Genomic DNA, 25,593 nt, shown 5'->3' on the forward strand with positions numbered 1-25,593 from the left:
GGCAGACCCTCCCTGTCACCCCTGGGGGCACAGCCCTACAGGCCTTCCTCTGTCTTCCTCCAGCCTGAGGCACCTCAGGCCCTGGTGTGAGGTGTGCAGCGCCCTGCCCCAGGGTCCTGAGGGCAGCAACCTCACACTCCAGCAAAGGGGTTCTGGCCTCTGGCTGCCAAACTGGTGAGGTGGCCACACAGGGCACCCTCTCTGAGAGATTCCCAACCAACCTGGACAGCCAACCTGGCCCCAGCAGCCTGCCCTGAGGCCCTGCAGCAGCCTAGGGCTTCAGCCTTGTAAATGCAGAGATCAGGAGCAAGTTATCAATTCACTGTCACAGATTTGTTGTCGCTTCTTTTGGGGAGTGTTGGCTTTCAGAACCTAGAGTGAAACCCCCCAAAGGCTTGCTAGCTTCCCCTGCAAAGGCCAGGGGAAAATCCCCTTGCAGCCCTGCAGACCTCTGGGTACCACAGAGCCATAGACTGCAGAGGAGCAACCTCCAGCTCTTAACTCCATAAAAAACTGCTGCTCCCACAGTGCTTCCCCCAAAGAGCTATGATTCAGCTTCTGCTTTATAGAGTTAATTAAAAACGTTGAAGGAGACTGAAAACATTTCATCAAAGCAAAGATATTTAATTATTATTACAGACAAAGAAGGAAGAGCTCTCAAGCTATAGCCAAAGCTTCAAGGCTCAGTGCTGGTTTGAATAGAGACCTAATTAATACAGAGGAACATAAACAGCTCCTTTGTAAATTCTGACATGGTGCCTGCCCTTTTGGTTTAAAGGCTTAAGTGTGTTATCAGTGAGATGAGTTAAGTTTGTCATTGGGATGTAGTTAGGCACCTTACCCCATCAGCTGAACCACAATCTTGTAGTTTATTTTGGTGTACTTCATTAAGACTGTGCCTGGCATAAACTGTGGGAGAGGTCTGATACCAACTCTATAGCCTGATTTTGGGGCTTGTCAGGGAGCAAAGTGTAAGCACAGTTCTAAATCCCTTGTCTAGGTCTCTTGCATGGTAATTGCTACAACCACTGATCATAATCTTAATAGTGGGCTCCACTATCACTTGGAACTTCAAATACTTTAAAAGAAAATAATCACAACTATATTTGAGGAAAAGCTAAGTGTTATACATAGGCTGAGTTCAAGACACCAAATTAAGCACTGGAGGGAGTATAATTGTTTCTCTGCCTATTATCTGAATGCCAATCAATTTGAAACACTGAACTGTTCCCAGTAGTAATGAATAAGATTGTTAAGCCAGCAGAGGAATTTAAAATATTAGGAAACATCTTTTAGATTTCTGTTTTAGGGTTAACAATTCAGAGTTGAACTTAAATGCTGCCTTAATCATGGAGTTCTTCTAGGTTTAGTTTTACACCTGTAGAGGGGAAAAAAAACCCAACAAACTGATAAAAGATGGGATTAAAGGAGTGAAATGTAAGGAGATGCCAGGATGTGATGGAGAAACCAGAGTAAAATCAGAGTAGTAGAGGAGAGAAACCTGGAAGTTACATACAACCAGTGTTCTCAGCAATGCAGGGTTTCTCTGGATGCTGGGTGTTCCATGGTGTGCAATTTCTGGACCTGTGCATTTACTTTTAAAAGAATTAAACAAGCTTCTTAGATATAAAGAAATCTCTGAGAGACTTGATTTGCCAGATTCCAACGGTGATGAGAATTAGTGTTTGTGCAATAGCCCACCACAAGATACTGCTGTTGGTTTCCTCACTTGTCTTCCGAAATCGTTCCTCACGCTCCTGAAGGGAAAAGGCAAATGCAATTATTACCTTCTGGCATCTGCAGGTTCCATGCTGCTGTCCAAGTAACTAGTCAGGTATCACTCTTCTGCAGAGCAGTGAGCAAACTCTTTTTTCACATTGATGAAAATGAAAGTTTGTTCTTATCCACAGGGTATCTTTACTCTCAAAACTGAGGAGCAGACACACTGCATCCTGAAGCCAGAAGCCAAACAAAGCTTTCCCTTGTTCCTGTTGTGCAGGGTTAAGCCTTCTTAGGTTAACAGCCACTTCTGTATCACAGTCAAAAATCTTTCAGCAGCCAAGTTTCTTTTTCTAGGTAACCAGCTGACCTGTTTCAAACACAGTCTGCCTGCCTGCATAGGTATAGAAAACTAAAGACAGCAAATGCACAATTGTTTGGAGGAGGTCTTCACTTTTAACTGCGTGGAGATCTATAAATATACACTCAGCCATTTCCTTAACCACTTGAGTAAAGTTTATACACAGAGGCCAGCATGAAAACAACAGCTGGCAACAGCAGCAGCAGCACCTGCCACCTGCTGTTACTGCCTCTGACCATGTCTGGAAATTCCTGCTTTAGAATAACACCTGTTGCTGTAAGCATGAGTTCACAGGGGTTAGTTAGTTTTCATGTTACAGCTTGAAAATATTTTGCAAGGTAACATAGGCTATATTTGTTAAATACCAACAGAGTTCTGTGAGTTAGTTAAAAATAACACTACAATGAAATGGCAAATCTTATAGCATGTTAGTCAGTAAGGCTATGTGCAATACTTTCAACATACATACTCTTTCATAGTTTTGTTCTTTGGATACGTGATGAATTTGCTCAATTATATGTTCTAGTCTTAAGTTAACTTCATTCACTTTGTCTTTGGCTTGAACAACAGATTCATCAAGAAAATGTTCTCCAACTCTAATGTCCAAGTGGATACGCTGCAAACAGAAAACAATATTCTCATCACTGTGTCTTCCCGTTTTCATTCCTATGTTCTTAAGCTGAACAAACCACCCTATTTATATCTGTGCTATCAATGTTCTGCTTCCCTGTATGCGTTTGCTTCCTTTAAATGGGATGACTAGAATCACAAAATGTTAGAGGCTGGAAGGGACCTCCACAGATCGAGTCCAATCCCCCTGCCAAAGCAGGGTCGCTCCGAGCAGGCTGCACAAGAACACATCCAAGTGGGTTTTGAAAATCTCTGGAGAAGGAGACTCCACAACCTCTCTGGGCAGCCTGTTTTCAGTGCTCTGTCACCATCACTGTAAAGAAGTGTCTCCTTACGTTGAGGTGGCACCTCCTGTGTTCCAGCTTGTACCCATTGTTCCTTGTCCTGTTAGTGGGAACCGCTCAAAAAAAGACTGGCACCTTCATCTTGACACTCACCCCTCAGATATTTATAGACATTGATAAGATCCCCTTTCAGCCTTCTCAAGACTAACTCAGCTCCATCGATACCAGATAAACACCTCCTCATGTGTCATCATAATTATATTTGTGTTGTCTAGTTAACTATGACTAATTTTATTAACCCTCTCTAGCTGATGAGCTCCACAGATTTATTATTAGAATTTCAGTGCTTTTGCAATGTATACAATTAAATTGATCTGGATCTTTCACATGCAAAGCACTGTACAAACATTAAATCACTCCGTAATTATTAGTCTTTCCTCTTTATTCTGGCTTCTTAAACACCAGAGCAGACTCTTTTTCTCTCTTCATAATTCAAGGTTTGTTTTCTTTAATTACTAGGAAATGTTACATGCTGTAAGTCAGACCAACTTCTAACCTGGTTTGTGTCTCTGCAGTTTGCAAACAATTGATGCTACAGAGCAAAGAATACTTCAGAAATACACTTACCAATTTACTTCCTGCAAATGCCACAAATCTTGTGGAGTTAGACTGTAAACAGATAACGTGCTCCCCAGAGAGGTAGGATGTGAAAGAAAAGGTTCCTTGTGGCCCATACAGCTTTGACAAGAGTACCTGTAATTTAGATATTATAGATGTCAGATATGTACATTATGAATATCAATAAAACAATCAAAAGGAGTACTGTGAATGGGATGTAAGAAGCAATCATTAATCTCCTGAAAACTGAGGCCCTGCCTGGGCACAGAAATAAATAAAGCTGATAGCAGCACAGGAGATGCTGTGAGGGATGGCCACTCAGCCTCACAGGGACCTTCATTTGTAGCTCAGGTTATCATCTGCCTTCCTTTCTGCTGCTCAGATCATTCTGTGCCACTTTCCTTCATTAGTGAATTTTCATGATTTTAAAGATCTAGCCTCTTTTATCAGGTGTGACTTTCTCTTCTGAGCAGCACAGCTTCCCCAAGCCAGTCTGAATGAAGGAACTGTCCACAGGCATCTTTATCAAACCTTGCCAGTGCTATTTACTTGGGTAGATCATCAAATTACTGCACTAGCTTGTAGGCTGCAGACTGCCTTTCCCCCCAGAGGTGTCTATTATTTTAGATAGTACTGCCTGCCAACACTGAAAGTCATAAATCCTACAGAAACACTCCTAAAGCGTATTTACTTCAGCAGAAGGACTTGTGACCGTCACAAACATTCCCAAACCAGGAGCAGATTCAAGAAAGTCCTGTTTGTGCACATCCCAGCGTTGCACTTTGTAATTCCCTGGATAAAACACAGATAAAAATCTCTTAAATAAAACATAGCTTAGTATTAAACATCTTTATTGCTTTTTAAGCACAAATATAGAGATAAATGACTAACAATAAAACCATATGGGTACTTCATGTGCATATGATTAAAATTGCTCCAGGGGTACTTTGCCACAGTCTGAAGGGCAATATTTTATTGCTGTGGGAGAAAATCTTCTAGAAAACTACAAAAATAGTTGATTAACAAGTAATAGTTTTTGATTCCTGCTAATACTCTGGCAAGATTAGCATACAGAAGTCATGCTGAGACCTCCCAAAGTATGTGTACTGTATTCAAGTTACATTTTTAGGGTTGTCTTTCCCATTATTTATATATAAAAAACTTATGATTATATATTATTTTTCATTATCCTCTTTCTGTACTACATTTGCAATCTTGGAGGCACATTTAATGTGCTTGTGCTATTCCAAATGAAATGAAACTTTGGCAGCAGTTCCACTGCTGTAGCATTACGTGTGTGCAAGGACATTATGAGAAGCCCCTGCTGCAGGGAGGTATTTTCAGTGTATCCTCTTTCTTATCACCACAGATTTAACATAGTCACTAATCACAGATTTTCCCATTACACTTCAAGCTACCTTTATCATTGCACAGGCTAGATCATATAATCATAGGCATAGAATCATAGGATCAATAAGGTTGGAAAAGACCTCAAGGATCATCAAGTCCAACCTGTCACCCAAGACCTCATGACTGCTAAACCACGGCACCAAGTGCCACATCAAATCCCCTCTTGCACACTTCCAGGGGCGGTGATTCCACCACCTCCCTGGGCAGCACATTCCAACAGCTAACAGCTCTCTCTGTGAAGACCTTTCTCCTCACCTCAAGCCTAAACTTCCCCTGGTGCAGCTTGAGACTGTGTCCACTTGTTCTGGTGCTGGTTGCCCAGGAGAAGAGACCAACCCCCTCCTGGCTACAGCCTCCCTTCAGATAGTTGTAGACAGCAACGAGGTCTCCCCTGAGCCTCCTCATCTCCAGGCTAAGCAATCCCAGATCATCACAGAGCACTTGCAGGCACCTACCCATCACCAATGTGTCGCTGGGGATGTCTTCAATTATACATTTCTCTTCTCTTTCTCCACTGTGAAAATACAAAGCCAGTGAACAGGAAATCCAAAAACACAGCAGAAACCCTATCAATTGGCTTTTCATGGTTGCCCTGAATCCCAGTTGTACTGCTGCTGAAGGTAACCATTTACAAATGTATACAATCCTGTGGTCTTTCCTTGTTTGCTGCTTATCAGTTTTGAAACCGAGAAAAAAACCATCTGTGAGAAAAGGCAGCTGGTGGTTACATGTTTATAACTAACTACAGTATGTCCTGTAGAATGAGATAACACCTAAAAGAGATCTTGTAAAACCTTTCCTCTTTCCCAGCACCCAGCTCAAAACTTTATAGACATAGAAGAACATGAAACTAGAAAGGACCTCTCAGATCAGTTGATCAGCACTGACTACTTGAGGTTAGTTCCCTAGATTACCATGCTGGCTATCTCGTTCCACAAACTGCTCAATTTTCAACTTAAAGTAACTTGTTAACTTCTATTTCCCATTTGTTCTGGGTGATTATTCCAACCTAAATCACTGGACAAATGTATATACTTGTACCAGCTCCACGGGGACTGCAGGAAAAGGCTGAAAGAAGGAAGTCAAAAGAACAGAAGAATCTGAAACACACATAAATGTGATGCTGCAGGGGAAAAACAACAAAATAAACACTTTCTGAACAAGATTTTTTTACATATGAATGTCTTTTTTCTAGATACTGCTTAATGAATTCTCTCTTACACAGCTGAACACTCAGCTGCATAAACAAGATGGGGACAATCATTTTAGCAGGTCCTGTTGTGACAGGTCAACTTAAAGAGGGGTCTTCAGGCTGGAGAGAAGGAATAAATAAGTTCAGACCCTGACCCAGATTACCCAGAGATGGTAGATGCAATGCTTCCCTTGATGAAGATCCAGAGAAACGTTAGAGGCTGGGGTTGTACAGGACAGAAGGATACAAATTGCATCTCATGGCCAGTAAATCCTTAGGAGTCTCAACAGTGATATAAGGACTTCATTACCACTTCAGCATTTATCTGTCAGAAAGCATTCTGGATTATGTAGAATCTCATCATACAGTCAGACTCTTACCCCTCCACCACAGGAAGCTCTTGACCAACATGCACCTGCAGAAATTCTCATGCCATTCTGTACCTGCTAGAAAAAAGTTTGACAGCAGATTGTGAGCTACTTAAGCACTTATTCCTTTTGCTTTAGGATAGGCAAGACATATTTACTTAGCAAAAGGGAACAGAGCCTCAAACTGCAGTTAGTTTATTTCCCACACCCCTGCTGGTCACCCATCCCAGTCATTTAGAACTATTTGGTGGAACCCACTAGCTGCCCTATTCAATCCTCCTAAGGCCCACACAGCCAACATTCCTGCTGTGCACTAGGCAGAGCTTTGGAGTTCAGTTCACAGCTCACTGTTCTGGTTTTACCAGAGCAGACTCATGAGCCAGATGTACCTTCCAGAGTGCTTTCTGAAATGAGTTTAACCCAGAATGTAATATACCTATTTCCTTCCCTAAATCTTGTGTAGTTAAGACCACAGCATCTCAGCTGCCAGCTATCTGTAACACTGGATACAAGAGAGAAGGAAGAGCTTCTCTGTTTCTTCTCTGTCCCACCATTTCTAAGGTGAATATTCAGAGAACTTTCCAGAAGGTTCCTTTAGGGAACTGCTTGGATGAGTCCACAAAGTTGGTGAAGGGTGTGGAACATCTCCCTGATAAGGAAAGGCTGAGGGAGATGGGTCTCTTTAGCTTGGAGAAGATCCTGGAGGGTCACCTCATTCATGTTTATAAAGATGTGCAGGGAGGCATCAAGAGGATAGAGCCAGGTTCTGCTCAGTGATATCCAATGATAGGACAAGGGGCAATGGGGGCAAGCTGAAGCAGAGGAAGTTCCATGTGAACACAAGGACAAACTTTTTCACAGTAAGGGTGGCACAGGCTACCCAGAGAGACTGTGGCGTCTCCATCACTGGAGATGTTCAAAACCCACCTGAATGTGTTCCTGTGTGACCTGCTCTAGGTGCTCCTGCTCTGGCAGTGGGGCTGGACTTGCTCTTTCAAGGACCCTTCTAATCCTTAACATTCTGTGATTCTGTGGTTCAAGGAACCACCTTGTGGTGTGTGAAGTTTGTTTCTCCTAAATCATAACTTAAACTTGCATGTGATTTCAGCCCAGGACCTTTACTGAGTTTAGTTTATCACTTGTTGATCAGTCACTTTGAGATTAGCTCCTGTCCTCAAACAATATTTAAATATATACTTCAATATATGTTTTCTGAGATGGTGATAGTGGTGTAAAAAGTAACAGAAAAAGAAGGGGAAATGAATGAAAAAGGCATAGAAATTAGCTAAATACAAAATATGACAATGCAATAAGACTACTTCAATTCTGGGATGGAAACAGGGGAGTGTGAGGGGGAAAAAAGTGATAAAACAATGAGTAAGCCAAACAGTTGTGGCAAACAAGCAACAGGGGGACTATGAAAAATGCAAAATGTAGAAACTCCTGCATGTAGCTCTATTATTGTCTGTCCAACTTTGTGTAGTCTGATACAGTTTCAAACAACTTCTGTAAGCCACATTATATGAGCTGAGCATTAAAACTTGCAGCCAGGAGCAGCTTCTGACTTAACTGTGTGTGGATGTATCTGTGTGTGCCTCCATTTGAGGTAACATCAGTCTCAGGCTGCACCAGGGGAGGTTTAGGCTGGATGTTAGGAAGAAGTTCTACACAGAGAGAGTGATTGCCCATTGGAATGGGCTGCCTGGGGAGGTGGTGGAGTCACCATCATTGGAGGTGTTCAGGAGGAGACTTGATGGGGTGCTTGGTGCCATGGTTTAGTTGTTTAGGTGGGTTGGATTGGTTGATGGGTTGGACACGATGATCTTGAAGGTCTCTTCCTACCTGGTCTGGTCTATTCTATTCTATTCTATTCTATTCTGTTCTGTTCTGTTCAACACTGGTAAGGTTTCTCTGTGAGAGGCTAGGAAGGCACAAACAGCAGCATATGCTTAAGGAACCATTTACTGCATAGAACATGCCAAGGATATGATTTGTGTTACCATCAACAGTGTTAACTTTGGGGTAGTTGTCTCATGAGGGACACGCATCAACAGGCAGTTAGTTTAACATCCCAGCTAACACTTTTAATCAAGTTCAGAGGTTTCTACCAGTACCCACAGCTGTGTTTTTTGCCTAGTAGTTCTGTTGGCTGAGTGCCCTCATGACAGATTTTTCTCACTTTGAAGAGGGGGGAGGGGGGAAGGAAAAGAAAAAGACATTTTCGTGTACTCCTAAGCCTCAAGACAATTTACTCAGTTACACTGTGTCTTAACCACACTGCAAACATCTGATCACTTCGACCTGCATAGGTAGTTTCTGAAGAAATGCGTGTTAAACGTGCTCAGAAAGACAACAGAACCGCCAATAAATTATACAAGCATAATTTAGGGAAGAAAAATTAACTTCTACGTATAAATAGCTGTAGAGCAACAAATTACAGTAAGCGAGAACGTTATTAGTTTAGGTTTTGGTGGTTGAAAGATTTTTACGGGCGTCAGATCAGCCTTTCCAAAAGTCTTTTCTGCCACTAGAGGGTACTCCAGGAACTTGCAGCGTATTTACAGCAGGGACCGGTTGGGGGTTTTTCGGTCGGTAAATGATCAAGTACTGTTGTCATACGGAGGAATTTAACCCTCCGAAATCTTGATACGAAACAGCTTTCAAACCCAGCCTACCATACCTTTACAGCAAAATAGTGCAGCACACCCTATTTATAAGGAACATTGAGTGACATGTAGTTTCCATTTAGTTAAACATATCCTACATTTAAATTATCTAAATGACGATCTTTTCTTGATTTCAGACACAGTTCTCTGGTTCACATCCAGTTTCTTCATCCAGATGTGGACACGGTGTTCCATTATTGGCAGGCTGAAGGAGGACGAAACGAGTTCTTATCTTGGTCCCTGTTTTTCTGCAAGCACCTCTACAAAGACCCCAGGAAGACCATTGTGAAACCTCACAGTCCAGCGGTGTTTCTGTAACACACACAATAAAAAGGTCATTTGACAGAAATTCGTGCCTAAAGGCAAATACATAGTTTGCAAGGCATCAAGGAATGATGATCAAATAAGGGCCTCTCTTATACAATAAAATACATGGTATTAATAAAATCCATGTGTCTCATAAATAAAAATGTCCTCTTTATTTTTTCAGCTCCCAAGCTCATCAGCATTCATATTCATTTTTCTGCAGTGTAGAGACTGTCTGAGGTATCAGTAGTGCAGCATGCTATCTACTGAATAGAAAATACAGAATTCCTGTCAAAGAAAACTCTGCCTAAAATATTGCATTCAAAAGACTACATTAAAAAACAACCCAACAACATTCACTGTTAATTTTATAACTCATTTACCTTTGCATGGCTTACAAAAACTACAGGGACTGAAGCTTTTCTCTGGTTTATTCAGGTGTACTTACACTTCTTGGCTTTGTTTGCTGTGTACTGCAGTTCCCTTTGCCAATAAAGACATTCTGTCACTAGAAGCTTTTTAATACTAAAAGGGTTTTAAAGCTAAAAGGCTTCAATATTGTCTTAATTTACTGCAGGGAAAGCAGTCAGAAGCTCTGAAGTGTTTTTCATGACATATACTGCGCTGAAAGTATCTCTCATAAAAATATTAATGACTATTCCTTAGCAAGTTAAATAAAAATATGTCTTGTCACAGGAAATTGCATCATCAAAGCTGTGTGTTGCAGCATTTGTGGGTAGAATAGGTGTGCAGCACAGCAGCTTTCAATGCCATGCCAACTGCCTGCTGTGCGCTGCTGGAATTACAATGGAGCTCACCACTGCTGTTGGGATGTTTCTGAAGGGAATGAGCAACACAGCTAATCTCTGGTGATTAAATCTGTCCTTTGGATTCTGGAATATGTTTTAAAGTAGACTGATTTAGTGGCTAATATACAGTAAGGTGGGGGGAATGGGATTAAAATTACTTCTGAAATACCATTCTTGAAATGCAGATCCCCCAAAAGGGCCAAATGTTCCTTTCAAATGGTGTTGCAAAGGCATGGAATGAAAAATGAGGCATGTAGCACTTTGAATATGTCTTGTGTACTAATAGAAATACATTAAACCACTATAAATCAATCAGTAAATACATTATTAAAGTCTCAACCATGCATTATTAACTGTGTAGGGAATGGGCTATATTTCAGTGATTGTGAGGGAACTTCAGCACAGAACTAGAGGCACGTGGTGTTCAGACACTCTGGAGAACCTCCTGCAACACAGCAGCTCTTCTAGGAATACTGGGGATTTAGCTTAATGCTATCTCTCAAGTAGTATCTAGGATGTCAGTCTCCTGTTCTGGACAGGAGACTTCCTCTTATACTTTGTAAAAATCCACTACAGAAATGCACAGAGAAAATCTCAGTGGACACTGTCCAGCTGCCATCTTTCCCTTTATTATGTTAATAATAACATAGCCAATATTATGTTAAATATATATCTGTTCATTTGGAGAGCTGAAAATTATCTTAAGATCGACCTTGAGTCAGCAGTTTGCATCTCTTCCTACCTAAACAGGGTTCTCAGCTAATGTTTTGAAGACAAGAAAAGTGAGAAAGCACACTGGGTTTGTTGTCAGGATGTATGTTTCTATCACAAATATGTCCAAATCAATTTAATCATAATCAGTTGTTATTGCACATTAACTGTCAAGCCCTCTGACCCAGAAACAGACAACAACAATTGGCCTCTTTTAACTTTTACATCGTTATGTAAAAGTTAAGGATTAATATTTACTTCCCAGATGCAAAGAATCTGGGAACCCTGATCCTTATCAAGTGGTGTCACTGATCTATGCCAACACCGGGGGCTCAGTAGCTCCTGCTGTGGGCACCACCCAACCCTTTGAGTCATGGCTGAAATGTGCAATCGCTTCCTTACTCCTTCAGAGATTGATTGATTGATTGATTTCAATCAACTGGTTTGTTTTATTTCCCTTTTCCTATGCAGGTAGGAGAATCCTCTGCCTAACCAGATATATCACATATTTGCTGAGTGAATGGAAAACACAGAGCTGAGGCTATCGCAGTGCTGATCACTTACCTGAGACCGTGTCTATTACTTCATTGCTTTTATCTGCCATATTATCATAAGGTACAGGAAGACCCAGAAGGTTTTTCTTTATTTTCACCATTGTTACTTGAGCAATAGGTGGCAAAATTTTGAGTTTGGGATAATAAAATGAGTTTGCTGGGTGGCTTGGAGAGGAACAAGTGATCTGTGAAATAAAAAGGGGAAGGTTAAGGAAGATAACTGCAAAATCATTTTCATATATCATATCAGTTTTTGGCAAGTAAAATGCATCTAACCAGTTTCTGGGAACCTCAGTTCACACAGCTCCTGCTGGTAACTGCAGAGTTTTCATGCACATTGCTTTGAGACTGGGCACAATGAACTGTGACAACCTTTGGAGATAGGACTGAGATGGGAGTACTGAAAACACAGCAATGTATGGAATGGTTTCAAGGAAAGAAATGAATGTTATGACAAGAAAAAAAACCCACAACAACAACAAGAGCATTAAATATTAATATGAGGCATGCTATAGCAGCTGTCATATGGATATAGGAGGCCAAATGCATTCTTTTCCAGCATCTCTGCTCCTTTTCTCATTACTCATCAGCATAGCACTTGGCTCTAGTAAAACTAACCTTAAGAAAGGATTAGCTGAATGCTTATGGGATTCAAAACATTTGAATCATAATTCTTCACCACCCATGGACTGACCTGAGCCAAGCAGGAGACACACAGAGTATGGAGCAAGCAAAGGAGATTGGCAGTGGGGTCAGGGAAGCAGGAATGAGGTTCTCCCCTGCCTTCTCTGTCCCTCAAATGTAACAGTTTCAGGTGGTAGCAGTGCTTTTCACTGAAAACTCCCCCTCACATCACTATTTGTTGCTGACAGCTTTAGTAATGCCAGGACTTTGGTGGATATTTTCATTTCCCCAGCAGACTAAGAATTGTTAAAAATCATCTGAAACAGTCAGCTTGTATAGACATTACCTAAACATAGAGCCAAATGTTCATGAACCCTGTGCAGCTTCAAAATTCTTGGGTAAGACAGAGAAACAATAAGAGAAGCAGCAAGGTTATCAGCTGTGCAACAAATCTATATTGAGAGCATCAGCACTCTCAGGTTCAGTACTGGTTCAGCACAGTTCATTCTCAGAGTCAGTCTTACAGGTGCCCATGATGTAGCCACAGGGCAATCTCTTTGGAGGAAGGACTGGGAGCATGCAGCTATGAACTGCTAAACAACATCCCAGAATCATAGAATCAATAAGGTTGGAAAAGACATCAAAGATCATCAAGTCCAACCTATCACCCAACACCTCAGGACTACTAAACCATGGCACCAAGTGCCACGTCCAATCCCTTTTTGAACACCTCCAAGGATGGTGACTCCACCACCTCCCTGGGCATCCATACACTCACCTCTGTAACTGTGTCCTGTGGAATGGTGGCAAAGTTTGGGGAAGAAAATGTGAAACCACTGTCAGTTCCAGCATCATATGGGAACAGATCTACTGTCACTTCCTCCAGCCAGTGGCCTCCTTCGCAGAGATTCAGGCTGTCAATGCCCACAAACCAGTCTGGGCTTGGAACAATTCGTACGACAAATGAAACCTAAGGAAACAAAATGATCCATCAGGACTGCATCACTCACTGTGAAGTGCTCCAGGAATCCAGACTTAAATGCGTGGCAGAAACAATCACTCTGCTCTTCAGCTTTGTAGACTAATCTGTGCAGTGCCCCCTGCAAGCTGGCGTTTACTAACTCTTTGCATTCCTCTTACAAGTCTGAACTCAAATATTTACTTTTGGGTGCTAGTGACATACAATAAAAGTTTAAAATGAATATGTACATCTACTTACTAAGGGATGTCTTGGATGCACTTCTAGCTCAGTGAAGGTTTGTCCTGTGCCACTGGAGATGGCAGGAGCAGAGAAGATTCCATGTACGCTCTGAATTTTCTCTCCAGCTTCCTCTATTTCTTTCATCAATACCCACGCCTCGCCCTTCTCAGCAAAATCCCGAACCCCATTGCTGGCATACTCATTTTTTTTCCACATGTTGTAGTCAGAGCTGTGAGTAACACCTATTTGAGTGAATAGATGGCATGACATGAAAGTCTGCTTTAAATCGTCCCAGTATTTTTTCAATCTCTCCGTTTTATTTATGAGGTTAACAAGGAAAAGGGGAAAAAAAAGGCAAAAAGCAAAGTATAAAAATGAGTGAACACTGAAACATTTGGCTTATCACTGCTCATTCCAGCTGCAGCCAGCTGGAAACAGAAGTCAATTGAAACCAGTCGTAGGTTTCTGCAGCCGCTGTGGAGATTTCACTTTCTGCATTTCATGCTTTATAACTTGGGCTGCTTTTCCCTCTTTCATTAATTTCCTTACAATTGACTATTCAGAAGAAAGCAATCACAGAATTCAAGAGATTTCCCTGTTCTTAAGGGGGGTCTGTCCTCCACTTACCCAGCATTGCTGACCACTGTGCTGGGGGCCTGTAGAGTGGGTACTGCTTGGGGAAGGCAGCCTGGCTCCACTTGCCCGTGAAGATTATGCTGTACTTGGCCAGCTCCTCTGCTGAGCAAAGAGAATCATCACCCACAGGCAAGCTGCTGGCACAGCCCACTGCTGCTACAAGGAGGGTCCAGATAACTTTACAGGAGCAGTAGACAAACATCAGGTTTTCCATTCCCCTCCACACAAAATGAAAGGAAAAAAAAAAAAAGAATGTTAGCCACATTACTCACTCTGGACTCAAAGCTTGGTAACAGCCCCCTAATAAAATGTAACACACCATAAGTTACAGCCAAAGGAAAGTATACATCTGAAACACTGCAGATCATCCTGCTTCTAGAAACATGATTATGATGCTTTCAGATTTGATCTTTCCAATGCTGTATACTACAACTCTGTAAGTCTGCTGGGGACAAGTGTTTCCAGTGAACATAAAAATACCTTCGCCTTGTCCACAGTACTACCCCTGAGAAAAATCTGGTTCTGGTTGCTTCTTGAAACCTTATTAGAGTCACATCTTGAATTAATTAGAGTAGCAACTGTTTCTGTGGAAAACATTAGTGATGTATTTATTCTTTTAAAGATTAAATTGCAGGTTACTTTGCCAAGAGAGATGATTTATTTCAAATTTGTGTTCTACAAAGGCTGGTTTATGGCATAACATTTAAAAATCAAATACATTTCGTCTTTCTATAAATTACCCTGCTGTCATAACTGCTGCAAGGGAAAAAAAGAACCCACCCTAAGACATTGTGATTGCCTCAGCTTGTTTAAGCTCCACGGCTGTTAAAAACCAATCTTCTTTGTAAAAGTTACTGCTGCAAGTTGGGCAAATTTCACTTTTCAAATGCATCTTTGATAATTGCCATCAGGCTGGCCGACTTCAGCAACTGTTTGAAATAACAGCCTCATATATATATATATATAAAAACCTTTTAAACTGCTTTTGTCCTGTGAGAAAACTCAACAAATACAACTAAAATGCTAATAAGAGATGAATTGGTAAAAAGAACTGCGAATACTCACTAGATGTTTCCTCTGGAGTACTGGCAGGGGGAGAGCACCTGCTTTTGCTGGCAGCTGAGTTGGTCTGCAAGAGAAGACAGTAGGAGTCTTGCTATTTATGCCTGGAGAGGGTCCCTTTGGTCCAACAATTATTGTTCTCCTTAGACTTCCCAGGTTTGCACAAAGCGTGACATCTTCTTGCTTGCAATCTTTTTGGATGGACTACCAGAGGCTTCCTGTCTGTCCACTGGCTCAGGTTCCTATCAGAGGACTGATGACGAACAGATTAAATGCTTTTAAAAATGCCTGGGATTTTCAGCAACAGTTGGAGCTTTCTGGTGCCTTTACACTTCTCTGCTCTTATTGATGCCTCCAAGCTATACAAATGAAGGGATTCCAGCACTGAAATAGTTCTAGTGAACACACTTTAAATGAGAAGCATGTTTTCTTGTAAGTTTTATTGTCTGACAGATGCTCCTTCCAAACATTTCCAGAGAGCTCTCACACACCATATGTATGTGTTCAAATAAAAGGGGTGAGGCAGCTAAAAAAAAAGAAGTCAAGAGGGAAAAAAAAAAAAAGAAGAAGAAGGAGAAGAAGAAGTTGCATTTCATAATTGCACATACTCACACAGACTGTCTCTCCTGCAAACAGGAATTGATTTAAAGCAGCACAGTGTATATTTTTGTGTTCTCCAGCATCGTGAGCTGGATGATGAAAGGGCTCTGTAAGATCGTGGCTTCTTTGGAAAGAGTGGTTTGGGGAAGGTCCGAGATTTTTCTGAGCTGTCCTCAGAGTGAAAACCCCAAGGAAAAAAAAACATCATCTTATTCTTCCTGTTAAATCATACCTCTTCTGCAGCTCACTACCTACACACTTACATCCCTCAAATGATTTAACTGGCCCGTGAAAAGTCGTGCATCATGAAATGACCCAATTAAGAAACAATATTGAATATGTGTTTTTAACTGTTTTCCCCCACCACCTCTCAAGTCAGGGAAAACAAGGGCTGTGTGCCATGCCTCCAAGATTAACAAAGGCTGCTGTGGCTGATCAGTAGAGGAAGGTAAGTTCAGAAGTTTGCAGTGAACCATGAAGGAAGTCTTTCCCTGAGTCTTCTTTTGAGGTGGTGAGGAATGTCGCTGAGGTGATGACACCATCTCTAACTTGATGGTAGAGCATATGATTAAAAAAGAACAACTAAAATGAAGTCATTTTTCAGATGAAACTCCCAGGCCATTATATAAAGTATATATAAAGTATATGAAGTACATAAAGTATATAAAGTATATAAACTATATAAAGTGACAGGCAGCCCACCAAGAGGGCAAATAACCAGTTGGACCTCTGTGGCACTTGACCTGAAAACTTGTCTTTCCCTTTGCCCCCCACCCCATGGTACATCAGCAAGAAAGGCCAAGAGATTAAGAAAGTGGGACATGTGAATGGAATTTCCATGGATTACTTGACCTGCAAAACAGATGGATTCAGCACCCATAACCAAAATTCCTGTACATCTGGACAGACTATGAGAATTCTACATCAGGTTAAGTCTTCTAGACATGGCCATACTCTTAATTTCCAATGCCCCTTCCTCCATCCTCTCTTAATGCAATGTTTTCCACAATTTATTTCTGTTCCAGGAGCCAAACTTTGCTAGGGAAAAGAGCAGAGCCTTTATGGGTACTTTTATAAACCACTTGAAGTGTTTGCTGAAGGATGATATTTGAATTACATCCAGATCACTGCCTCCTATACACAGAGTTGCAGGTCCTCAGAGAACTGAGTCTACTTACATCAGAAGTGGGTGGTCTTCCCAGCCCATGCAGCTCTCTAGAAGAACTACACAGAAATCACACAAGTTTTCAAGTCTATTGGTGTTAAAATTACTTAAGGCTCACTTATTTATTGCTAAGTAGCTTTAAACTTCAGAAGCTTTGTTGTTTATCACCACAATTACTGAACCAGTTAACTTCACATGTTGAAACGCACCATGACACTTCCAGGAAAACACTTAAAATGAGAACAAAGCAATTAGCTCTGGATCCAGCACAGATTTTTGTCATATCTCAGACCAGCCCTTTCCTTTCGAAGAAAAAGCCCTGGCAAAAGGCACAGCCCCAGACCAGATCGTTCTGGTTCCATGGCTGCATGTTAGGAATGTATCTAGGAACAGCAACACTCATGGGCTGCATCCTTTGGCACAGCTTTGTAAGTTACTAGATGATAAAAGAAAGGGAATCATTGGCAGGCATTGATTTGGGAACTCATTTGAGGATTTTAAGTACAGCTGTCACGGTCCAAACAATGGTCTCGTGGTGGTTCGTTACTGTGATCTCAAAGTACAACAAACTCAGGTGACTCATGCCAGGGGGTTCAACTTCAGTCAGCAAAAAACTTTACTGTTTATCCATACGAGGTAGGGAAAAGTGAGGGGAGAAAAGCAGAGTAAAGTGATGAAGAAAAAGGGAAAGAGGTCTATAGCTACCAACTATGCAAGGGTCCAAAGACATCCCTCTGGGCCCGTGTCCAGTCCTGCTGGTCCTTCTTGATCTTAGTAGGGAAGGCTTTACTTTGAAGTTTTCTTCATGTTGCTTCTTCAGAAACTCCTCAGGTAACACACTCTCACAAACACACACACATACACACAGAAGAAAACTCCTCAGAAAAACTTCCCATTGCTAGGGAGACATCTTTTATAATCAGCTGCACACCTGTTGATGTCTGAACTCCTCCTCACTCCACCCTTTGTGCCCCTATGAGTAGGGCTTCCATGCACACTTAAGGGAGTGTCCCCAAGGCGTGGTCTGCCTTGGAGGTGGGTAGCCTCAGACCAGGAGGTGTGTTTTCATATTGTAATGACATTATAATGAGCAGAGTTCATTAAAGTTCATGGTTCCCTTGGCAACATCAGGACATCAGTCTCTCTCTTGACTGCAGTTCTGTTTCTCCATTCCAAAGTGATGCTTGCACACAACAGGGTCATCCATCATACTTGGCTGGTATGGACCCTTGGTACTACCTAGGTCTATCCCACAGAACCTGCATCTGAAAAGCCATGGAGATCACATTCCAATGCACAGGCTCAGTCACTTAATCAGTAACTTCTTGTGGTGTATACAGCTGCAGAATTCATGCTAAGATGTTAGCTTGACTTTCAGTCCTTCTCCTTGGAGTAAGTGGGTCCCAGTTCCTGGTGACAATGATGAGACAACTGAGGATCCTCAGACCACTCCTTACAAACAAATCTCAAAGATCACAGAAGTCAGAGGTGATTCTTTCCTTGGAACAGGAATCTGATGCTTTGTACTGAGCATCCAAGAGACTTTCCAGCTCTACAATTCTCTGTTACCAGTTTGTTCTTCCATTACTCCAATTTCTTGAGGTGATCAAGCTCCTCAATGTATACAGCTGCTAGAATACAACTGAGACTAGAGCTTTTATTTTCCTACTTTATCAGTGTGGGGATTAGATGCTTTGAGGCATTCTAGTTTGAAAGACTGAAGAGGGATTCTTCAGACTGCAGGGAAACTTTTCCACTGTAGTCCTGGTTTTGATTCTGGTCCAAAATGGGGGTTTTCTTCCTTACCATTCCTACACTGGACCTCCTCTCTTTACAGGGAGAGTTCTGGTGTGCCAAATTTCTCATGATTGACATCTCCAAGATCCACAGTCTCATTTATTATCTTCGCTGAATTTGTAATTAAATTGTTGGGCAAAATACACTTACTGTAAATTTAGTTAAATATCTCCTCTCCCCACTTCCCACCCTCTCAAGGCTGAAAGAGGTGAAAAACAGAGAAGAACATATCAAGGGATGTTGTCAGAAAATACTAACTTGAGGGCTCCCAATACTGATTCTTTAAACAGAAACTGAGCTAAACAAAATCGGTCTCTGACACTGTGTAGAGCATCAAAATATGCAAGAAAATAAAAGGGGGAAAGAAGGGAAACAAAAAGGGGAGGGGAAGGAAAAAACCCCCTCAGATTTCCACTCAATTTCCACTCAATTGCTTTCATGGCTGGAAAGCCACAGATGCCAAATTTTTGTGGGCTAGCAGTTAGAGGGAAAAAAAAACCTGCCTGTGGGATCAGAACCTATGTTTGCATTCCTTCTTCAGTCTGTATGTCCCAAAGCAGCTGAAAACTCATGGAAAACTCAAAAATAACCAAACCCCTTCCCGTGTAGGAGACGGTTAATTTTAGTTGCAGAAGTGCGCGACTTCTGTTGGCTCTTGTCAATAAGACAACAGTTCCCACAGGCTTAACCAGGGTGAAAGCTGGAAAGCATAAACCAAAAATGGTGTCCAGATAGTTCTAGACAGTAACAGTCATGACTGTGCCTTAATTGCTCTGCATTTTTGGTAACGAACCCACCAACCAACTTAAGAAAACAATGAGGAAAGCTCTGCTTAAATACATAGCAGTACAGTCAGCTGGCTGGTTTTTGAACCATGCACACCACAACAATACTTGTATGAGCATGCTTAGCCTGTCACACAGGAATACGGCACATTAAAAGAGACTAAATTCCATTTTGATTACTCCCAGAATAAGCAGTAAGATTGGCATGATTATTTATGACTTTTCTATTAAGCTGTAAGATGAAGAGAAAGAATATTTAACTAAAAAGGCTGGCTTGAAGTTAATTTGCACACCTTCATTCGAAACAGGAGCTCCAGGAATTTCGTGTTGTTTATCTTTCTGAAGTCTTGCCACACCCCAGAATTTTGCTACAACAATTTCCATTTTGCTAGTAAGGAGTATATGTGCCACTCTGATGTTCACAGGCTGTTTAATATGCTTATGACCAGTTATCATCTCTTTGTCTAGCAAGAAAAACATAACGTTGTATTTACTTAAGAAGGATTATGCAGCCTCACTTTCCTCCTGTAGTTACCATGGATACACACACGATTATGGACACCCAGCGCTGCCAAAAACGTTTGCAATTCACTCAAAACCCTCTGAGCTCTAAGTTGTCAAATCTCAGTACCAGAGTGGCAAGCAGTAAAAAAAATAATACCATGGAGAAACTGCAGTGTTGGCTTGGAAGCTTCTGTAAAATAAAGCATTTACAGGGAAGAACAGAAGATTCCCCATGCTGGATGGTACAAGAGCAGTGCAGGCAGCTGTAATCTTGATTTATCTTTTGGCATAAAAATTGAGCCCTCCCTTTACCTCCATACAAGAAGGACTGGTAAACTTTGTCAGGTCAGCAGACAGTCACCAAGTTTTGTTCAGCCTGGAGAGAAGAAGGCTTTCAAGGGAAGCCTTCCAGTGACTAAAAAGAGGTCGTCAGGAAGATGAAGGTAGTCTCTTCACAATGGTGAATATGGGGAAGATGAGTGACAAAGGGCAGCCAGTCACCAGCATTTGAAACATTTGGAATTGGAAGGTTATGATAGAGGCATTGTGCTGCTTGTATAAATAACTGTTTTAAAACTGGGCTATAAATATGCTCAATAGACAGAAACTCCTGACAGGATTGCCAGCTGACGGCAGGAGAAAAGGTGGCTTTCATGGCACGCATGCCCAAGTGCACAAAAGGTCTTAAAAGTAGTGTAGAGATGAAGGAACAAGACTATTCTATAGAAGACATTACTGCTTCTGACCCCAGGCCATCATCTCTTGTCTACAACAAAAAACTTGCCCTTCCCCAGAAACAGTGAATGAAATAAAATGTTCTGTTTGCCCTTTGGGTCTCAAATAAACCCAGGGGAACGTGAACAGTAAGAACATTTCTTCTTCTGTAAGAAAAAAATACAGTAGGAAGAGTGTTTTTGCAAGTATTGCAGAAAGTGAAATTACACTGAAAAAAAAAGGAATCAAGAGAGTTTGCTGTTTTGAACCTGAAGAAAGCTGCTGTTCAAATAATGGGTTATATAATTTCTTGTAATTGTTGCTGCTGTTTCAGACCCTGGCATTTTTAATAATCATAAGTGCCTGAGTGTGAATTTTATTTATCAGTTATTACAGTGAAAAAGTGAACTCCACAAGGGGATGACAAATTTAAGTTTTCTCCATTATATTCTGCATTAACTACAAATTAAGGATAAATTGCTATCAATTTATATTTCAGGAAGCTGTACTGCTCGTTTACTTCTTTTACTTCCAGAGCTAAATCAATGTCAAGTACCATGCTAGGAGGCACTCCGCTGCTAGAAATGCTCGAATGGATTTCCAATTCTGAGGCACTGGTATAAATATGAATTAGCACCAACAGAAACACTCTGCAATTATGCCAACATGAACATAATCAGGATCTGACCTGCTCTTTTAAAAGATGTAAAGCTCGTATTGCAATTTCTTTCGTCAATAGAAAACCCACTGCCCAGACTGCATTTTAATTAACTGCCCTGAATTCTGTTTGCAGATTCAATTAAGAAAAAGATATTATTCTTCACTTCTTGTCCTAACCTGCTCCTCAAAGTTACAGTGCCATTTACTGAATGTATTATCTGTTATGAGTTCTGAGAAACTCTTCCAGTAGTTGTTTGGGCAGCATCTTATATTATGAATAAAATACATTGGGGGGGGTGGGGGGATTATATTGAGGTATCACAATTACTCTTTAAACTGAGGGTAAATAAGCACAGAACTAGGGAAAGACTTCAGTGGTCACTCACATTGTCTCACCCAGTTTGCTACCTGAACAGCAGCCCTGTGTGATCATTCTAATGACACTTTTCTGGTAAAACAGAAAAGGTCAGAACAGCCAATTGAAATGTAAAAGGATTGATTTAGTCATCTGAACAACAGCCTCAATCTTCTGTAATGATATAAAGAAAAAGCTTTTACCTCCTTTCAAGTGTGGCTCCTCTGCCTTTTCTGGAAGCCCTGAAGTCTTTCTCTGGGACTTCTCCCTTTGATAGTTGCCCAGACTCAGTCTAACACATTCGTCTTTCAACTCTTGTGTCTCAAGTTCACTGTTTTGAGAGCTACATCAGCATTTTCCTTCCCTGCTGTTCTAATGCAGAAGCAGATGTCTTTATCTCAATAGTGATTTTGACACTTCTCTTGGCTAAGTAACTTTTGGCAAATTAGATTGTGTAAGCAGCTTACTACTTGTGAGTAAAACAGTCAGAGATACCGTGATACCAACAGTGGAAGAATGCTCAGAAGCATCAATCTGCCAAACTTTGGATCATCCTTAGCAACAATATCAATATTTGTCCAGTGCTAGAAAAACTGACATAAATACAAACAGCCACTTCACTGCATGGCATCTGCAGGTGAGTGGATCTTTCCTGCTGCTTAGAATGAGAAGCTACCTTTACAGGTGCTTACAATGGTGACACTAGTGCCTGATCTGCCTTGCCCTCATGATAATAAAACAAAACTTCTCTAAAAACAACAGTTAACAAAAAAATCTGCAGTAAATTGCATAGTAACTGCTGAAGGTAAGCCTGCACAGGTTACATCACAAACCTCAAACCATTCTTACAGGAATCCCACCATCTCACAGTGCTTCCACACATTCTTTGTTGGATACCTCAGCAAGTCCTGTCAAATCAGGCACATCAGACAATCAGAATTCTCCCTCTGACACCAATCAATTAACACCTCAGCTGGCTAGTGGGACATAACAGAGAGCTACAAAGCAAAGCATGGTGCTCAGTAAACACAATGCAGATGGGATTTAGGTTGCAATGCTTCTAACAAAGCATTTGGATTTCAGTTCATGTTCAATAAAACTTCCAATTATCTGGAAACAGGAAGGGAAGAAGGCTAAAAAAATGCATAATCCTTTATGCTCAGTTTACAGAGGGATCAATGTCTTCCGTTGATAGTCTGGTCCTATAGGTTATGTCTTCATTTTCCTGGGTGTGCTAGGACTGCTTGAGGATATAGGAAAACAGACTGACTCTATGGGGGCCCACATTCTGGATCTATGATGCTGAACACCAGATTTGATCAATAAACAGAACAGAACCTCTTCTTTGTTGACAGTTTACATGGCAGGTGCTTTCTTGGAAAACTGAACCACTGGATTTTAGCATCTAGAGAAAGAAAAGCAAGCAAAAAGAACAGAAAATAATATTAGAACTTGATCTTAAATATCTTGTACTAGCTAGAGACCAGTTGTCATCAACTTCAAGTATCTAAACAACAAGCTTATTTTCCCATGGTTTCTAGCCCATTACAGTAGCTATTTTTCTCCTTCTACCAGCAGGACCAGCCAAATAAAGTACCCCAAGGATAATTCACTTATATTTGTGTAGTCATTTCCAAAGAAGGAAGAAAGCTCCTCCATCCCAGAGAGCTTGTTTGTCAACAGTTGTCTTTATGAGGTTTTCACTCTGAGCAGGTCTGAGCCTCGAGGCAATCCTGGCCAATCTTCTCTGTAGAGTGAACATACCCCAAACCACTGCAGTAATTCTAATCTCTGCTTTCTGAGAGCACAGACAGCCCCTTCAAGCAAAGCAAATGTAGATCTGGATGATGCAGATAAACACATGTTTTGAAAACAACTCTTCCCCTGTTTTCTGTTTCTTTTCAGAATGAGCCTCCCCTTCCAGATGCTCTGGAGTCCAGCAATCTGTGCTGCCTTCCTGGGTTGCAGCAACCTTCACAGAGTCTCCCTCTGGGTCTCCAGGAATGTAGCCTCTCCTTGACCTCTGAGGCTTGGCTTCTTTGCAACCAGCGAGCCATGTGCTTTGTCAGGAGTCTTTCAGCCTGCATGCAGTCATTGTCATCTCCTCCCTTCCCTCCCCCGTCCACCTGAAACAGGCCCCACAGCCAGGAAAATCAGAGACAGCCTTTCTCCCTGCTGTCACACCCTTTGAAACCAAAGAAAAATAAAAGATACAAGGACCAAGAAATAGACACAAAACCATGAATAAAATCCTCAAGTTTTTCTTCCAGCATGAAGACAAAAAGCAGTAGAAAGTGGAGGTACTTGGCAGTGCCACATCTCAGTCAGCTGCAAAGGCTTTCCTGGTTTTCAGGCACAGACATGCACCCTCTGCATTTTCTTATCTCAGGTAAGACCTGAGCTAGGCAGGGAAGATGCAGAGATCTGAGAGAGAGTGGTTCAGGTTTCTATTCATCTTCCAGAGTCTGGATTGCACGCACAGTCTGGAGTGAGGATGGTAGGAATATACTTGTCTTAGACAACACAGAAAAGAGCAGATGGAAAGGTCTTACAGCATGGTTAACATACACCCATTTCTTTGTCTAACTTCTCTGGTCATCTTTCAAAGATCTTGTGAAACAATTGCCTGTCCAGCTTCTAGCACTGCCACCTGTCATCTTGGCATTTGACTTGGCATCTGACAGCCTCCCAAGACAACAAAATCCAAGACTGATTCCAGCTTGTACAGAGAAAAGCAAAGCAGATGATGAGAAACTTTCTCCTTTGGCAAAACCCAGTGGAAGAGGTGGCTGTTACCAAGTGTAGGTTTCTGCAGGAATGTGATGTTAGAATGAGTCAAGGTTCTCACCTGCAGCAGGAGCAGTCTCTGGGGTGTGGCATTGTTCAATGCTAGGGGAGAAAATAAACAAGAAATAAGAAGCGAACCCTTCTGGTGACATGGCTGGCTCTCCCAAAACCCTATCTCACCTTTTTTTTGTAAGCTCTCTTCTTTAGCAGTGGTCACTGCCTCCATCTGATTTCAAAACCTCTATGAGTTCAGGTAATCTTCACAAAACTGAGGAATTCCAAAGCCTGTTTTCTGCAGTTTTCCAGCTTCCACTTTGCTCACCCAAGAGTCACTGCATTTTTTCTAGAGACTTTCCATATGCCATTGGTGGTGCGTTTCCACTGATGCCCACCTCTGGCACTTCACATTCTGAAGCCATTGAGAGCATTTGGGACATATGGCAGGGTGTATCAGCCTGCAATGAAACAGCTTTCCAAATATAATAGCATTCATATGCTTATACCTTTCTGAATAGGCAAAGACTACTTGTTAGGAAGTGAAAAACTTGATAAGCAGATGCTTGTAAGACCTGCAGACACCTTCATTTCACTTCCCAGTCTTCCTGTTTCTCAAGGCTCATCAAAGAGAAAGGCTTCCGAGATCAGCCTGGAGACCATATAATACATCTCACCTTTTACACTCACCTGTTCAGTGTTCAGAAAAGAGAGACAGCATTTCTGCAGAGCAACCACAACACAGGTCTGTGGTAGAGGAACACAATTTGCAAATTGCATCCAAGATGACAGGTCTGTGGAGAAGCAGCCTAGGAAGCCTTGCTGTTTACAAGTAGCCTTCTGTTTCTGAGCTGTTTGGAGATTCCCTTTTCTGCACAGCAGAAGAATCAACAGCAAATCAAAAGACCATGATTTCTAGAAAGACAATAATCTTTCCCCTAGATCTGGAAGCCTTCATAAATTTAAACCCAGAGGGAGAGAAACACTATGAGAATAATTAGCAGGAAATGGCATAAAATGTAATGAAAGTTAATTGAGTATTCTCACCCATTTTAAAGGGAAAAGGTGTATGTTTTCACGT

General features: G+C 41.5%; 2 protein-coding genes and 1 long non-coding RNA gene across 5 annotated transcripts; all 3 read right to left on the reverse strand.

Annotated features, from left to right (window-relative positions):
• Positions 1-603: 603 nt before the first annotated feature.
• On the reverse strand, positions 604-6,749 carry LOC137446677 (transmembrane emp24 domain-containing protein 11-like). 3 transcript variants are annotated; one of them, XM_068149546.1, is made up of 6 exons: positions 6,595-6,749; positions 5,478-5,536; positions 4,304-4,404; positions 3,622-3,747; positions 2,550-2,696; positions 604-1,757 (listed from the first exon to the last, which is right to left on the reverse strand). In XM_068149546.1, the coding sequence occupies exons 2-6, from the start codon at positions 5,479-5,481 to the stop codon at positions 1,608-1,610; spliced, it is 528 nt and encodes a 175-aa protein (XP_068005647.1). In that variant the 5' UTR covers positions 5,482-5,536; positions 6,595-6,749; the 3' UTR covers positions 604-1,607. The 3 variants fall into 3 exon arrangements, with proteins under 3 accessions (XP_068005647.1, XP_068005645.1, XP_068005648.1); XM_068149544.1 differs by lacking the exon at positions 6,595-6,749 and having other exon boundaries at positions 5,478-6,123; XM_068149547.1 differs by lacking the exons at positions 2,550-2,696; positions 6,595-6,749 and having other exon boundaries at positions 5,478-6,123.
• A 1,777-nt stretch (positions 6,750-8,526) lies between these two features.
• Positions 8,527-15,240, reverse strand: SPON2 (spondin 2). Its single transcript, XM_068149548.1, has 6 exons — positions 15,155-15,240; positions 14,081-14,307; positions 13,472-13,695; positions 13,031-13,222; positions 11,639-11,813; positions 8,527-9,560 (listed from the first exon to the last, which is right to left on the reverse strand). The coding sequence occupies exons 2-6, from the start codon at positions 14,301-14,303 to the stop codon at positions 9,382-9,384; spliced, it is 993 nt and encodes a 330-aa protein (XP_068005649.1). The 5' UTR covers positions 14,304-14,307; positions 15,155-15,240; the 3' UTR covers positions 8,527-9,381.
• Positions 15,241-22,691: 7,451 nt separating this feature from the next.
• LOC137446763 (uncharacterized) lies at positions 22,692-25,355 on the reverse strand. Its single transcript, XR_010988711.1, has 3 exons — positions 24,699-25,355; positions 24,580-24,620; positions 22,692-23,136 (listed from the first exon to the last, which is right to left on the reverse strand). It is a non-coding gene; the product is annotated as an uncharacterized lncRNA (long non-coding RNA).
• Between the last annotated feature and the right edge of the window lie 238 nt (positions 25,356-25,593).

Source organism: Melanerpes formicivorus, unplaced genomic scaffold (assembly GCF_026170545.1).
Source record: "Melanerpes formicivorus ecotype bairdi unplaced genomic scaffold, bMelFor1.0.p_v2 SCAF_18, whole genome shotgun sequence".
Taxonomy (NCBI): domain Eukaryota; kingdom Metazoa; phylum Chordata; class Aves; order Piciformes; family Picidae; genus Melanerpes; species Melanerpes formicivorus.